The 14,517-nt window shown below is 43.0% G+C and overlaps 1 protein-coding gene across 2 annotated transcripts in view; it reads left to right on the forward strand.

Annotated features, from left to right (window-relative positions):
* Sap130 (Sin3A associated protein 130) overlaps positions 1 to 14,517 on the forward strand; it is a 72,637-nt gene that overhangs the window by 10,783 nt on the left and 47,337 nt on the right. For both annotated transcript variants that reach the window (XM_059246032.1, XM_059246031.1), the window contains exons 3-7: positions 597 to 832; positions 1,688 to 1,846; positions 3,247 to 3,358; positions 4,637 to 4,761; positions 7,525 to 7,649. In XM_059246032.1, coding sequence (XP_059102015.1) covers positions 597 to 832; positions 1,688 to 1,846; positions 3,247 to 3,358; positions 4,637 to 4,761; positions 7,525 to 7,649 — 757 coding nt within the window. The remainder of the gene's footprint in view (positions 1 to 596; positions 833 to 1,687; positions 1,847 to 3,246; positions 3,359 to 4,636; positions 4,762 to 7,524; positions 7,650 to 14,517) is intronic.

A 14,517-nucleotide genomic window follows, 5' to 3' on the forward strand; every position in this document is an offset into this window, starting at 1 on the left:
GCTGCTTCTGCAAGTTCCTGGGTTTGATTCGATTTCCAGCACCATGGGATGGCTCACAGCCATCTTTAACTCCAGTTCCATAATATCTGATGCCCTCTTCTTGCCTCCACAAGCACCAGGCACATGTAGTACATGTAGACAAACACTTATTTAAAGAGAGGAAGAAAGGAAGAAAGAAAGAGAGCAATCTTTACATGTCTTAGACATGGGGCACACTCATAATCCCAGCAGTTGGAAGGCAGAGGCAGAAGGATTGCTGCAAGTATGGAGTTAGCTGGCTGTACATAATGAGTTCCAGGTCAGCCAGGACTATATAACAAAGCTCTCTAAAAAGCCCAAAAGGTAGAAATCCTTACAAGAGATTTGGTAATGGTGTGTGTGTGTGTGTGTGTGTGTGTGTGTGTAACCCCAGCACTCTGTAGGCTAAGATAAGAGAATCACAAATTAGAGGTCTGTTGGACTGCAATAGTAAAGAAACAAGCATCACAAGGAATTGGTCACTCTTTCAGTCCTCACCAGCAAGGGCTACTCTGTGTTATATTGATTAACCTTAGAAAATTGTAATAATACCTTTTCCATCTTAACATCTTCACTAGTGAACGATGAATCTGGCCGAGAGGCTGATGTTGGTGCCAGGGAGCACGTGGGTGCTAGCAGCTCCCTGCCACCCCGGGAAGAGAAGCAGGAGCCAGTCGTGGTAAGGCCTTATCCGCAGGTACAGATGCTACCTGCACACCATGCCGTCGCTTCAGCCACTCCTGTTGCGGTGACAGCCCCGCCAGCACACCTGACACCAGCAGTACCACTCTTTTCCTCGGAAGGACTCATGAAGGTAACAGTTTCAGGGTTCCCACTGCACCACAGCTGAAGGCGGCGGCGGCGGTGGGCACTGTAGTAAAGCCAATGGAATTGGAGGTTGTGTCCTAGGGTGCCCTTCAACTTTTCTTTTTTGGCTGTCCTCTCATCTTCCCTGTCATTTGGTCCTGTAATTTGCTATGCTGCACTGATTAGACTGTGCTGGGCAGTTGGAATCACAGGACCTTTTCTTACCCGTTGTTGTTGTTTTATGGGGTTGATTGTTTTGAAACACAGTATTATACTATAGTCCAGACTAACTCCCCTTGTAGACCAAGCTAGCCTAAAACTTCTGACAGTCATCTTGATTCTGCCTCCCAGTTGCTGGGATTGCAGGTTTCTTCCACCGTATCTGAACTGTTACATAAATTGATGTTGATAATTTTTCACCGTATAGACATGCTGAGTTTTCTCTTGGTGCTCTTTTCCATGATTTGCTTTAGTAGCTGATTAATTTGGAGGTATCTGAGCATGTTGCTCTGTGTGTTACTTAAGTTAATATTTTAGCTCTGAGAGTGAGTTCTGTTTGCTTCTGCCCAACTGTGAGAGGCAGGATTGTATAGAAGACAAGGCATAGAGTGTGAGCAGTACAAATCTGGGCTTTAGTCCCAGTTCTACTTTGTACTTTATGTGTGGCTCTGAGTAAGATGTTTAGTCTTGTTTGTGCATTTCTTCCTCTGTACTGTGAAAATGCCATTAGTTCTGCAGAAAAGCTATGATGCTGATAGGTCTCATCTCGTTGCCACTGTCCAGATTGGATTGGTGTGCTTTTAAAGTAAAATGTATCACCAGAGCAAAGCTATTGACATGTCTTGTGGTTTTCTGTTTGCAGCCACCCCCAAAGCCCACCATGCCTAGCCGCCCCATTGCGCCTGCTCCCCCTTCTACCATGTCCCTTCCGCCGAAAGTTCCAGGACAGGTTACTGTCACTATGGAAAACAGCATCCCTCAAGCGTCAGCCATTCCTGTGGCAACAATCAGTGGACAACAGGTTATTTCTCTTCCTAATTTGTTATTTTCTAACTGTAGTTCCAAGCTGTTGATCATGATGTGTGTAACTCCAGGGACACATTAGGCACTGTCCTAAATAATTAAATGGTTTCTGATACCCACGGAGAAACCCAGGCTGCTTAGTAGGTAGGCTCTATCTGCTGAGCGTATACTGTGCTGGGCACTACCGTCATTGTAAATCACAAGTAAGTCTTGAGCAGTCCATGCCCTAGAGGAGGTATGGTCCCCATGTGCTTGATTAGAAGGGAACAGTACTGAACAGTGAGAACACCTCCCAACATTATTGTTGACAGTGTCCGAGGGTTTCTTGGAGGATAGTAGATGTGCATCTGGGGCTGGCAGGTTCCCTCAGGTAGCCTTCTAATTGTTTTAACTTGAAATTTTAATTGCATTCTATTACGTATAGTTGACTTACTAAATTGAGTTATAACACTTATCTGTGAAGAAACTAAATCTCAAAATTCTTTGTGTTCTCAAGAAGATTAATATTACAAAAAAAAAAAATGCCCTGTATTGTTTTCAGTTTAACATCTTACTAAGTACTTAGAAATCTAGGAATGGCACCTGAGTTGTGCTCATCTCCCTGTGGTGGAGGACTTAAGGGGTGAGCTGGAAACTTAAAGGCAGTATCTATTGTATAGTAACTGACATGTATTTAGAAATCTTCAATAACATAAAGAATAATGGATGTAAAGATCTATATAAATAATAAAAATAGAAAGATGGGCATAGTGGTGCACGCCTTTAATCCCAGCACTTGGGAAACAGAGACAGGTGGATCTCTGTGAGTTCAAGGCCAGCTTGGTCTGCAGAGCGAGTTCCAGGACAGCCAGAACTACTAGTGAGGACACCCCCCCCCCCAAAAAAAAAATAGAGTAGGAGATGAATCAGCTCGTTACCAGGAAAAAGAAAACAAGTGTGAAGGAGTGATGTTACAGAGATGAGTAACTCCAAGTAGACAGTCAGATAGCTGATCTGATCCTGGGATCTAGTAACTAGTTGGGCCTGCTGAAGTATACTCACTTCTAACATGCTTGTTGGCAGGGTAATTATTATAATGCGGTAGATGAAAAGGTAGTAGCTAAGTGATCTCAGAGCCCATTTCCCATGGGGTACTTACTTCTGACAGTTGAGATTGGGTCTGCTCAGTGTGGAATAGCTGTAGATGATACTCACTATCCAAAAGGAATGACCTGTTTCAAGAGTTAGATCAGGATACATCCCTTGAATCATATATGCTTTTGCCCTGGAAATCCCCAAAACAGCAAAGGGGGGTGGGGGGGTTAGAGAAACCCTGACCCAATTTGAAGGAAACTGATTTCTGTAGATAATGGCTAAGACCACTCTTGTGAAAATTGCATTCTATCCTGTTTCTTCCAGGGGCATCCCAGTAACCTGCATCACATTATGACTACAAATGTTCAGATGTCCATTATCCGAAGCAATGCTCCTGGGCCCCCTCTTCACATTGGAGCTTCCCACTTACCTCGAGGTAACAAACACACATTTTGTTCAAATTCTGGAAATACTGTAGCAGATGCACATTTGATAAAAGACAGGTGACAGAGTGTGTACACAGTCAACCTAAAGTTACAGAGCAGTAGAGAGAAGCCTAAAACGGTGCAGATCTTAACATGGTCTGTTGTGTGTTTCTTAGAACAAGTCTGTGTGTGGGAATCTAAAGGAAAAGAAATTGGTTGTCATTTTGAGACAGTCTTCCTAAGTAACCCTGGTTGGTCTCAGACTTGTGGTCCTTCTAAGGCTTCCTCCTAAATGCTGATTACAGGTACACACCACCACTCCTGGCTGTTGGTTTTGTGTTCTGTTGTGTTTGTGACAGGGTCTTGCTGTGTAGCCCTATTGGGCTTGGAACTTAGATAGCACGCTGGCCTTGAACTCACAGTAATCGCCCTACCTCTACCCTCCAATTGCTGTGATTGCAGGTTTGAACCCACACCTGGCTTCTAATGTTTTTTTAAGTTCACTGAAAATATTAAATTTTTTAATATTCATTGCAACAAGATTGATTTATTCTTACAAGTACATTAGAGTAAGTTGTAATAAATTTAAGGTATTTTAACCTTCTATTAGAAAGTAAAACAGTTGGAGATTGTTGAGGAAAACCAAGCTAACAAAACCAGGTTTACTTGGTCCTAGCATAACCCAGCAATTTCCAGCATGTCATTCACTGACTCTGAGGTCTGTGGTATCAAAACTACCTTAATGGACATGTTGATGTCTGCACTAAGGGAACAAAGGCAGCCTGAGGAGGTGTTGTATTACTAGTGACAAAAGTGTTGAAGACTTAATCAAAATCTAGGTACCATACCGTATGGCACCAAACGAGATTGTTAATTGTGTCCTTCCTAATTGCAATTTAAATACAAATAAACAATTCTTTTTTAAAAAAGCTCAACTTTTGAATATATATTTTCCTTGTGATCAAATAAGAAGTGTACATAGGCCAGGCAGTGGTGGCACATGCCTTTAACCCCAGCATTCGGATGTCAGAGGCAGGCGGATCTCTGTGAGTTCCAGGCCAGTCTAATCTACAGAGGGAGTTCCAGGACAGGCACCAAAACTTCACAGAGAAACCTTTGTCTTGAAAAACCGAAAGGAAAAAAAAAGAAGAAGAAGAAGTGTACATAGTGTACTGGAGCTGAAAATCCATATGCTGTCCAGGTTTTAGCAATTATGCCTTCCTATAGAATATAATTGGCTTTATTAAGTAATGTCTGTAGGCTCTACTGATAATTTTTTTTCATTTCAGGTGCAGCTGCTGCTGCTGTGATGTCCAGCTCTAAAGTAACCACAGTCTTGAGGCCAACTTCACAGTTGCCAAATACTGCTACGGCCCAGCCAGCGGTACAGCACCTCATACACCAGCCAATCCAGGCATGTTGGAGTCGGGGTACTTGGCCAGCATGGCCGCAGTGCCTTACCATAGCTGAGCACTCTGCCAGACGCTGAGGGAGCCCATGGCCTCATAGCTAGTTACTGCTCTCGGTTGAGTTCTCGAGGCTTGAAGAGTTTGGAGGATGCCCTTGAGCAGTGCAAGCATAGGGCAGGGATGATAAGAATTGGTTGGAAGTGGCAAGCGGGACAGCTGGTGCTGGAAAAGGGAAGAGGGACATGCAGGTAGCAAAGACGACAGTGGCGGCTGTAGACAGTGTTTACTGAGGGCTAGCCCAAATGGAGGAGGACCGTCGTTTGGAAAGAGCTCTGTGAGCACCTAAAATTCTTGTGCTCCTTTTAAGCATATAAATAAATACTTGCCTTTTCAGCCAGTTCAACTACTAAATGCATCTCTGGTAGTACACCCCCTCCCCGCTTTTCATATTGAGAATCAAACCCAAGGCCTCTTACATGCCAGGCAAGCGCACTAGTAACTAAGCTACACTTGAACCTCTTTAATTCCCACTTTTATTCAAGGAATTCTGTAGTGTCGGTACTAATAGAATTACTCTGTATCAGAAGGAGATGCAGGTGCAGAAAAGACAGCTCAGCAGTTAGGAGCACGAGCTGCTCTTCCAGAGGACCCTTGTCCATTCTCAGTACCCACATAGTGGCTAACACCCATCCGTAGCTCCAGTTCCAGGGGATCCAATGCCCTCTTCTGACCTCTACATGCCCTGTGTGCATGTAGTGCACACATTCATGCAGGCAAGACACCCATACACATAAAATAAGAGTTGTTTTCAAATCTCAAAGGAGCCAGGCAGTAGTGGCTCATGCCTTTAATCCCAGCACTCGGGAGGCAGAGGCAGGTGGATCTCTATGAGTTTGAGGCTAGCCTGGTCTACAGAGCAAGACCGAGGACAGGCAGCTGTTACAGAGAAACCCTGTCCAAAAAAAAAAAAAAAGAAAGAAAGAAAGAAAAAAAAATCTCAAAGGAAATGTAAGAAAAAGAAAAGGAGAAGATTTAGTGATGTTTCTGAACTAAGGACTCTAAGATACAGAGTATGAACTTGATTTTGTAGATAGTAGAGACTGCAACATGTGATCAAGTAATCTTTAGATGCGTCTAGCTTAGTTACATAGAGAAGGTGGAAGTTCTTTCAGGGGTCAAAAAAGGTAATATTTGTGAATTAGATGGTCTTTAAAAAGCAGGTGTGACCTTGTGTAGTGGTGCATGCCTTTAATTTCAGCTCTTGGGATACAAAGGCAGGCAGATCTGTGAGATCCAGGCTAGCCAGACCCACATAGAGAGACCCTGTCTTAAAGGAGAAAACAAAAAGCAGATGTGGTAGGCCATGTCTGTGATCTCAACACATGGGTGGTAAGGCGGACACCCAAGTCACAGAGCTCACTCGTGGGCGAGGGAGAAGCAGCAGTAGCTCTAGTCTGAGGAGGGCAGCTGTCCGCAGTACGAGCCACGGATAAGGCAGACGGTAAAGTCAAGGTAAAAAGGGGCAGGGAGCGGGCTCAGCCAGTAAAAGCACTTGCTGCCAACCTGACGACCTGAGTTCACTTCGGACCTACATGCTGAAAGAGAGCATAAGTAACCCTCTCACACCACACTCAGGTGTGCAGTAGCACATGCATGAGGTGTACATGTATGCACACACACACAAAATAATTAGAAAGTGTAAAAAAATACTTTTTTCAAGGGTAGTCAGGATTTGGTGATTTAATTGCATCTGTGAAAGTCAGGAAAAGGGGTGAATCAGGACTCGAGTGATAAGAATCAGGATAGCGGACAAATGATTGATGCTGTTATGGGGCTCCCTTCTCAGACTTTACACCAGATAGAGTAATAAGGGTGAGGACCAGACGTTCGTATGAAAATGTGGAAAGCGTCGGAACACCTGAGGCTCCCCCCTTGGAGCACCTTGACTTTTGCCCACATAGCCTGTCATCCTGTTAGCCCTTTGCGTCCTAATTTGGCCTGAGAGCCAACAGCTCCAGCCAGTGGCCTCATGGACCCTCTGTAGAAAGCACTTGGGTGTGTGACATTTTAAATGTCCACTTAGCATCATAGTAAACTACAGGAATGCCGTGCCAAACAGTTAAATCCCAGTTTATACTTTTACTATAGTTTTATTAAAAAGTCATGGGCTACAAACAAGATAGGAGTGTTTGTTTGTGTTGAAACAGTCTCACTGTGTACTCCCGGCTGGCCTAAAATTCTCAGTGTAGACCAGGCTGGCCTCAGACTCACAAAGATCCACCTGCCTCTGCCTCTGCTTTCACAGTGCTAAGAATAGTGACTTGTACAAGCGCACCCATTATAAAATAGGAAATTGCCCTGCCTTGTTAGCAGTGCTGGGAATTGAACCCAGAACTTTGTATTTGCTAGTCTTCCACTCCGCTGCATGTGTCCTGCTCTGCCTTTTGCTGTTCTTTCCCCCACCCCCACACCTTTGTTTCTTGGGTTTTTTTGAGATAGTTTAGGTAGCCCAGGCTTAGCTCAAACTCATATCCTCCTGTCTCAGCCTGCTAGGATTACAGGCAGGCACCAGAGTTTCTGCAAATGTGTTTTTGTAATTCTGACCCTTGTCTTGGAGTAACACACCTAGAACAGATGTTATGGTGGTGAGGACTTAGTTCCATCTGGGCACAGACATACTCATCTGGAGTAAGTTTCAAAACTGAGTTTCAGTGTTTGGTTTGCTGTTTTTATCTCTAAGTGAAATACTTTTTTTTCCTCCTCTCTAGTCTCGTCCGCCTGTGACCACCTCCAGTACGATCCCTCCTGCTGTGGTAGCCACGGTCTCAGCCACCAGAGCTCAGTCTCCAGTCATCACTACGACAGCAGCACACGCTGCTGACTCAGCACTAAGGTACAGGGCCGTCCGGTCACTTCCCTCATTTAACTCCCTAATTAAAACACTTTTCTCTAAAGTGTACTCTAGATCAGGGCTTCTTAAACGTTTTCTACCCAAGAAATTTTCACAGGACCCTGGATATATAGGTATATAAAATAAGTGCAGAAACCAAACATGTACTGGTAATAAATCTTAAAATGTATTTTAAGGTGCTGGAGAGGTAGTTCAGCAGTTAACAGTACTAGGTGCAAATGAATGAATGCTTGCTGCTCTTCAGAAGACCTATTTAGTTCCCAGTACCCATGTTGGACACCTACCTGTAACTCCATCTCTCCAGAGCTTAATGCCTTCTTCTGGCCCTCAAGGGCACACATAGTAAAAATAAATCTTTTCTTTTTTGGTTTTTCAAGACAAGGTTTCTCTGGCAGTCTTGGAACTCATTCTAGACCAAACTGGCCTCGAGCTCAGAGATCCGCCTGCCTCTCCCTCCCTGAGTGCTGGGATTAAAGGTGTGTGCCACTACCACCTGGCAATAAAAATAAATCTTAAAAAAGTGAAATGTATTTTGAAACATTTCTTTAGCATATACATAATTTCACCATTTATTAATGATGAATGTAAGCTTCGATACTAAGGAAGTGGATGTGCTTATTTATTTTTACATAAGGAATTAAATCTTGGCTCAGTACTTCTTCAGCTGTCAGAGCATCTTCAAAATTTTACAGAGTTGGTTGATACTTTGATTTTATAATTGTCAATGCTGAGAGTACCACTTTGTATAATATAGATATACAGAATGACAAGTATATTTAGGGCCATTTGCAAGATTGTTGGCAATTCTATTCTAATCCCATAAATTATAGCCATAATTCATTTTGTTTTTCGTTTTTTGTTTCATGAGTATGAATGTTTTTCCTACATGTATGTCTGTGTACCACATGCATGCCTGGTGCATGTGGTGGTCAGAAGAGGTCATTGGGTCCCCTGGAACCGGACAGTTGTAAGCCACCTTGTGGTTGCTGGGAACTGAACCTTGGTCTTTTGCAAGAGCAGGCAATGTTCTCAACGGCTGAGCCTTCTTGCCAGCCCCTTTATTTGTTTCTTAATGTACAAGGTAATAGCTTTCCTTACAGCTTTGTCCACACGTGATGCATGTGTATATGCGCACATGCGCATTTGTGAATGGCACATGCACATTGTGAATGAACGGGTTAGCTTGCACCACAGCATATGTGGAGATAGAGGACAACCTCAGTGTCTGTTCTGACTTTCTACCTTGTTTGGAACTAGGTCTCTTACTTTTTTCTCAGCATATACCAGACTAGCTGGCCCATGGTCTTCCAGCAATTCTCCTGCCTCTGTCTCCCATCTCTCCATAGGAGCACTGAGTTACAGACGGTCAAGCTACATTTGCTTTTTTGTGAGTTGTGGAGATTCAAACTCAGCTTCTCAGGCTTGCGCAGCATGTGCTTTTCCCACAGACTTCTCTCCCTGGCCCCTGGATTTGGTTTTGATGATCTTCCTCATTCTCCTCCCTGTCCTCCCCTCTCCACCACATCCTGTATTCTTCCATCCCTATAGTTTCCTTTCCACATTCAATCACATGTGTGCTGCTGTTCTTTCTCACTCTAGCTTCGAGACTTGTGCTCACACACCCACATGTACACATACATCAAAATTAAAAGCAAGGATCTGTAATTGAGAATGTACCTGTCGTTTGAATCTGGGTTGCCTCACTTAATAATTTCTAGATGTATCCAGTGTCTTGCAAATTTCATTCTTCTTTATTACCAAACAAAACTCCATGTGTATTGTGTACTACCTTTTTGTTATCCATTTATCTGTTGATGGGCAACTAAGCTGACTCTAATTCCTTACAATTGTGAATAGAGCAGTAATAAACATGGTTGTACAAGTATCTCTGTGGTAGAATAGGGGTCTTGGGAACATGCCCAGGAGGGTTTAGCTGGGTCTCATGGTGGTTGTATTCTTTAGTTTTTGAGAACCCTCTACCGTCTATTCTTCCAGTTTATCCATCCATCAGCAGTAAGGCTCCCCTTCCCCTACATCCCCATCAGCATACTTGTTTCTCTTCTATATATATATTACATTTCATTTACTTATTTGTGTAGCTGTGTGCATGCCAAGGTGCACATAATGAGGTCAGAAGAAAGCTCCATGTAGGTCCCAGAAATGGCACTCAGGTCATGAGACTTGGCATCAAGCACATTTACCCTGAGCTATTGGTGGCCCATTTGTTTTCTTGATGATAGTGATTTTGACTGGCGTGAAACGGAATCTCCAAGTTTTAATTTTGTATTTCCCTGATAGTCATTTGTTTCTTCTTTTGAGAACTGTCTGTTCAAACCATTAACCCATTTATATATATTGGAAGTTTCATTTTGGTTGCTGTTTGCTATTTGTAGTTCCTTATATATTCTGTATATTAACACCATGTCTAAAGTATAGCTGGCAAATGCCTCCCCTCACTCCCAGTACGGCACATTTTTCCTATGCTGTATAGAAGCTTTTTAATATTATGTAATCCCATTCGCCAAGACTTGAGGTTATCAAACTATAATTTCCACGTCAAGCAATCTAACACAATATAGAGACATCCTAATTTGATATTATATACTAAGGAGTGATAAGAAAGTACTTAAAATCTTCATTTTTCCATAATTAAACCAAAATGTTTCTGTAAGAGCAGAAAACTGTATGTACAGTAAAACAGTGAAGATCTCAACATACTTTCTTGACCATGACACAAGCTGTTTCGGGCCTTGATCGTTGTTGTTGCCTGCCATTTCACATAGTAGTGCAAAGTGCGAGTGTTGTGTGTTCAGAGGACTGAAGAGGAGTGTTCTCGGGAGAATTCATCTGGACTGAAGGGAATATAAATTCCAAAAAGGGCTGAAGATACAAGGTGTACCTCTTGCTGCAGACAAATTACAAATTGCATAGGTACAGTGGGATGATTGGGTGTTTGAAAAGGGAATCTAATAGAATGGAGAGATCGACAGGAGCCAGGTGCTGTGGTGTACTCCTGTTGTCTTAGATCCTCAGAAAGTTAAGGGAGGGAATCACTTGAGTCTAGGAGTTTGAGACTAACCTGGCATAGGAACCTGTTTTTAAGAAAAACTACAGAGCCATAAACATTAAGTCTGGTTAATGAGGAATGATTTTAGAAGCTCTTTGTTAGTAAATTTGAGTTACTTTAGATTTAGTTTTACTATTGTTAATTATGTGATTCTGTGTAGGTGTGTGCATGTGAGTTGGGGTGCCTGCAGAGGTATCAATACCACTAGAGATGGAGTTACAGCAAGTGTAATCCACCTGACATGCCTATTAATAATCCTCTGGAAGAGCTGTGGTCATGGTGTGAGCCACCATGTCTCGCTTTGTTTGATTTAATTTTGTTTATTCTAAATGAACCATTTGTGGTTTGTTCTTCTCATAGCCAAGGCAGTACACTGAGCTAAGAGTAAACTCTAAAAGACCCAGTGTCCTGTGTTAGTTTTCTTGGCCACTGCTTCAGTCTTCCCATTGAAGACAGACCTCTCCAATGAGAAAGCATCTCTCTTCCCTGGTCGTCGCATGTTCCCTGTGGTGCTCCACTGACCTGTGTTCCTTCCGATTCCTGGGCGAGCCCTAGACCCTTTGCTTCCAACCCTTGAACTAGTCCCAATGCTGCTTCACTGCCACCTGATTTCACCAGCACAAAGCAGTCAGGAAGCTGAGGCAGGAGGATAGTAATTTCAAAGCTAGCGTAGGTTGTATAACATGTTGGAAGCCAGCTGAGCTGCATAGTTAGACCCAGTCTCAAAACAAACAAAGGAAGTTTTACTTTCCTATGCCACTTGTTGGGGGGAGTTGACCACTTTATTATTTAATAATAAAATATGGCCGGGCGGTGGTGGCGCACGCCTTTAATCCCAGCACTCGGGAGGCAGAGCCAGGCGGATCTCTGTGAGTTCGAGGCCAGCCTGGGCTACCAAGTGAGTTCCAGGAAAAGGCGCAAAGCTACACAGAGAAACCCTGTCTTGAAAAAACCAAAAAAAAAAAAAAATTAGTAAAAAAAAAATATTAGAGAACTTGGCAAGTTCTAGAGCAGTTTCTACCTGATAGCCTCACTTGATGACTCTGAATGCTTTTGGTAGAGGAGTTTTCACCAAGGACTTAAATGTTATATTTATTTACTGTCTTAAAATCCCCAACACATCCTCCCCCCCCCCCCCCCCCCCCCCCCCCCGCCCCATTTGTCCCAGAAGTTGGCTAGTGAATCTCCTCTGAGCTGCCTTGTTTTTCTGTCTTGTTTTTCCCACTGTTCTTTGGATAACCATTAGTCTTTGAGGGCTTCGTTTTGATATGTGATATCACAAGCTCACTCATTTTCCCTGTTCTGTGGTTTTGAAAATAGCGATTTCTCCAAACATGCTGTGGTCTAGTGAAAATAGTATTTAGGGTCTAAGGACTAGGTTCTAAGGGGGCTCATTGCTACTAGGGTAGCATTCCTTTGAGGCTTTTTCTGTGAACTGAGATTTTCAAGTGAATAATATTACAAATTTTTCCTTTCTTAGGTGGAAAAAAAATGTGTGTGCTTATGGGTGTAGGTGCCCACCTATAAGAATAGAAGACAATAGAAGACAGCCTTGGCTGTCCGTCAGTCCTCAGGCACCACACATCTTTTGTTTGAAATAGGCTCTCTCGCCAGGCGGTGGTGGCACACGCCTTTAATCCCATCACTTGAGGGGGGGGGGCAGAGCCAGGCAAATCTCTGTGAGTTCGAGGCCAGCCTGGTCTACAGAGTGTGTTCCAGGAAAGGTGCAAAGCTACACAGACAAACCCTGTCTCGAAAAACAAAACAAAACAAAAAAATTTAAAAAAAAAAGGGGGGGGGGGCTTCTCAGTTTCATGAAATAGGCTCTCTCATTAGCCTAGAACTTCATGTAGGCCAGGCTAGCTGGCCTTTTATTCTTTCAGGGATCTACCTGTCTCTGCCTCCAAGCACCACTTGGGCCCTGGGAACCTGAACGCAAGTCCTCATGCTTGGAAGACAAACACTTTATCAACTGGGCCATTTCCTGGCTTGCTTTCTTAGATTTCATATTTATGTTTATTTTCCTTACACTGAAAATGTTGCTTCCTTAAACCATTAACATGAGTACTTGCTCTTCATCTTATGATATACAAAAGCTTCCAAGTTGTAAGTCAAAGCTGTAAGTCAACTTGTAACTTAGTGCGTTACTTTGTGGATTATTGTTGCTAATAAGGCCATTGAATTAGCTCACTGAAGAGTTCTCTCTGTTCTCAGACTGGGTCCCACTAGCCAGAGTAGGAAGTGTTCAGAAGTCACTTAAAAGTGGTTCTCCCTTCTATGAGATGTAGTGCCAGGGCTTTTTAAGATTATTACCACATTTTATTTATGTGTTCATGCATGGGTGCTCACATGCATGTCTGGGCACATGTGGATGTTAGAAGACAACTTATAGGAGTTGTTGGTTCTCTGTCTACCTGAGGATCCTATCTATCTAACTCAGATAGCTCCTTGGGCTTGTTGGCAAGTCCCTGAACCCCCTGAGCCATCCCCCACTCAACAGGCTTTTTATTCTAATTCATAGTCACATTTCCAAAACACAAAGGTGTAGGAAGGTATACAGGGGGTGGTATCACTCTCTTTGTCCAAAGTATGTTTGCAGATTCTTCACATTTCTTCTCCTTTGAAATATAAAGCAACCTAATTTTTAGTATATTCTTCCACTGCTTTTTTTTTTGTTGTTGTTGTTGTTGTTGTTGTTGTTTCTTTTTTCTTTTCTTACCTTTTTTTTCAAGACAGGGTTTCTCTGTGTAGTTTTGGTTCCTGTCCTGGATCTCACTCTGTAGACCAGGATGACCTCGAACTCAGAGATCCTCCTGGCTCTGCCTCCCAAGTGCCTGCCCGACTTTTCTTTTTTTTCAAGACAGGGCTTCTCTGTGTAGTTCTGGCTGTCCTGGAATTCACTCTAGACCAGACTGTCCTCAGACTCTGCTTCCTGAGTGCTGGGATTAAAGGCATGTGCCACTGCTGCCTGGCAACTGTTTCATGGTAACCCCAAACATAAAATATTTTCATTACTACTTAAAAACTGTAACTTTGTTACTGAGCACTGTCTCAGTTCCTAAGACCACTGGAAATTTGTGTTTTCCAGTGGTCAGGACCCACAGGTTAAGAACTACCATTTTAACGTATAGCTAGGAATTGTTTGTCTGAAATTGTTGTTCAGAGACCAAGCTACATAAAAAGACGCCCTTGTAAATCTCCTGTTCCCTCCACATTGCCATCTGCTCTCAGTAGGTTAACCCTGACCCCCTTCATACTTGATATTCACATGTCCAAATATAAAAGCACAAAGGGGTATCTAAGAAGCATCTACTTTGCTCGGTCCTTGATCACCGACTCTGTGTTTCGTTCCTTTTTTTTTTTTTTTTTTTTTTTTTTTTTTTTTTTTTTTAAATGAGTTCCATCTTAGTTTATTTTTTCCCTGGTGCTTAAAGAATGGGGTATTACCATCAGGTCTAAATTGTGACATGACTGTTCATACTTGGAACGTCATAAAACTAACTCCTGACCACCTGGTTGTGGATGGCACAATTCACATGCTATTGTGTCTGTTCATACAGCTACCAAAGCTCATGGCATTGCAGATGCTCACTTTGGAGATGTTACTGACACCAAACACTGCTATTTTCTCTTTCTTTTTTATCTTGGAAGTGAGTGTGGTCCCGTTCCCCCCACCCCCACTCACCGTCTCCCTCCCTCCCTCCTGAAGATTTGTTTATATTTCTGGCCTCTGCCTGGCACTGCATGCATGTGACGCACAGAAACACATGCAGCACCAATACA

This window comes from Peromyscus eremicus, chromosome 19 (genome assembly GCF_949786415.1).
Source record: "Peromyscus eremicus chromosome 19, PerEre_H2_v1, whole genome shotgun sequence".
In the NCBI taxonomy this organism is placed as follows: domain Eukaryota; kingdom Metazoa; phylum Chordata; class Mammalia; order Rodentia; family Cricetidae; genus Peromyscus; species Peromyscus eremicus.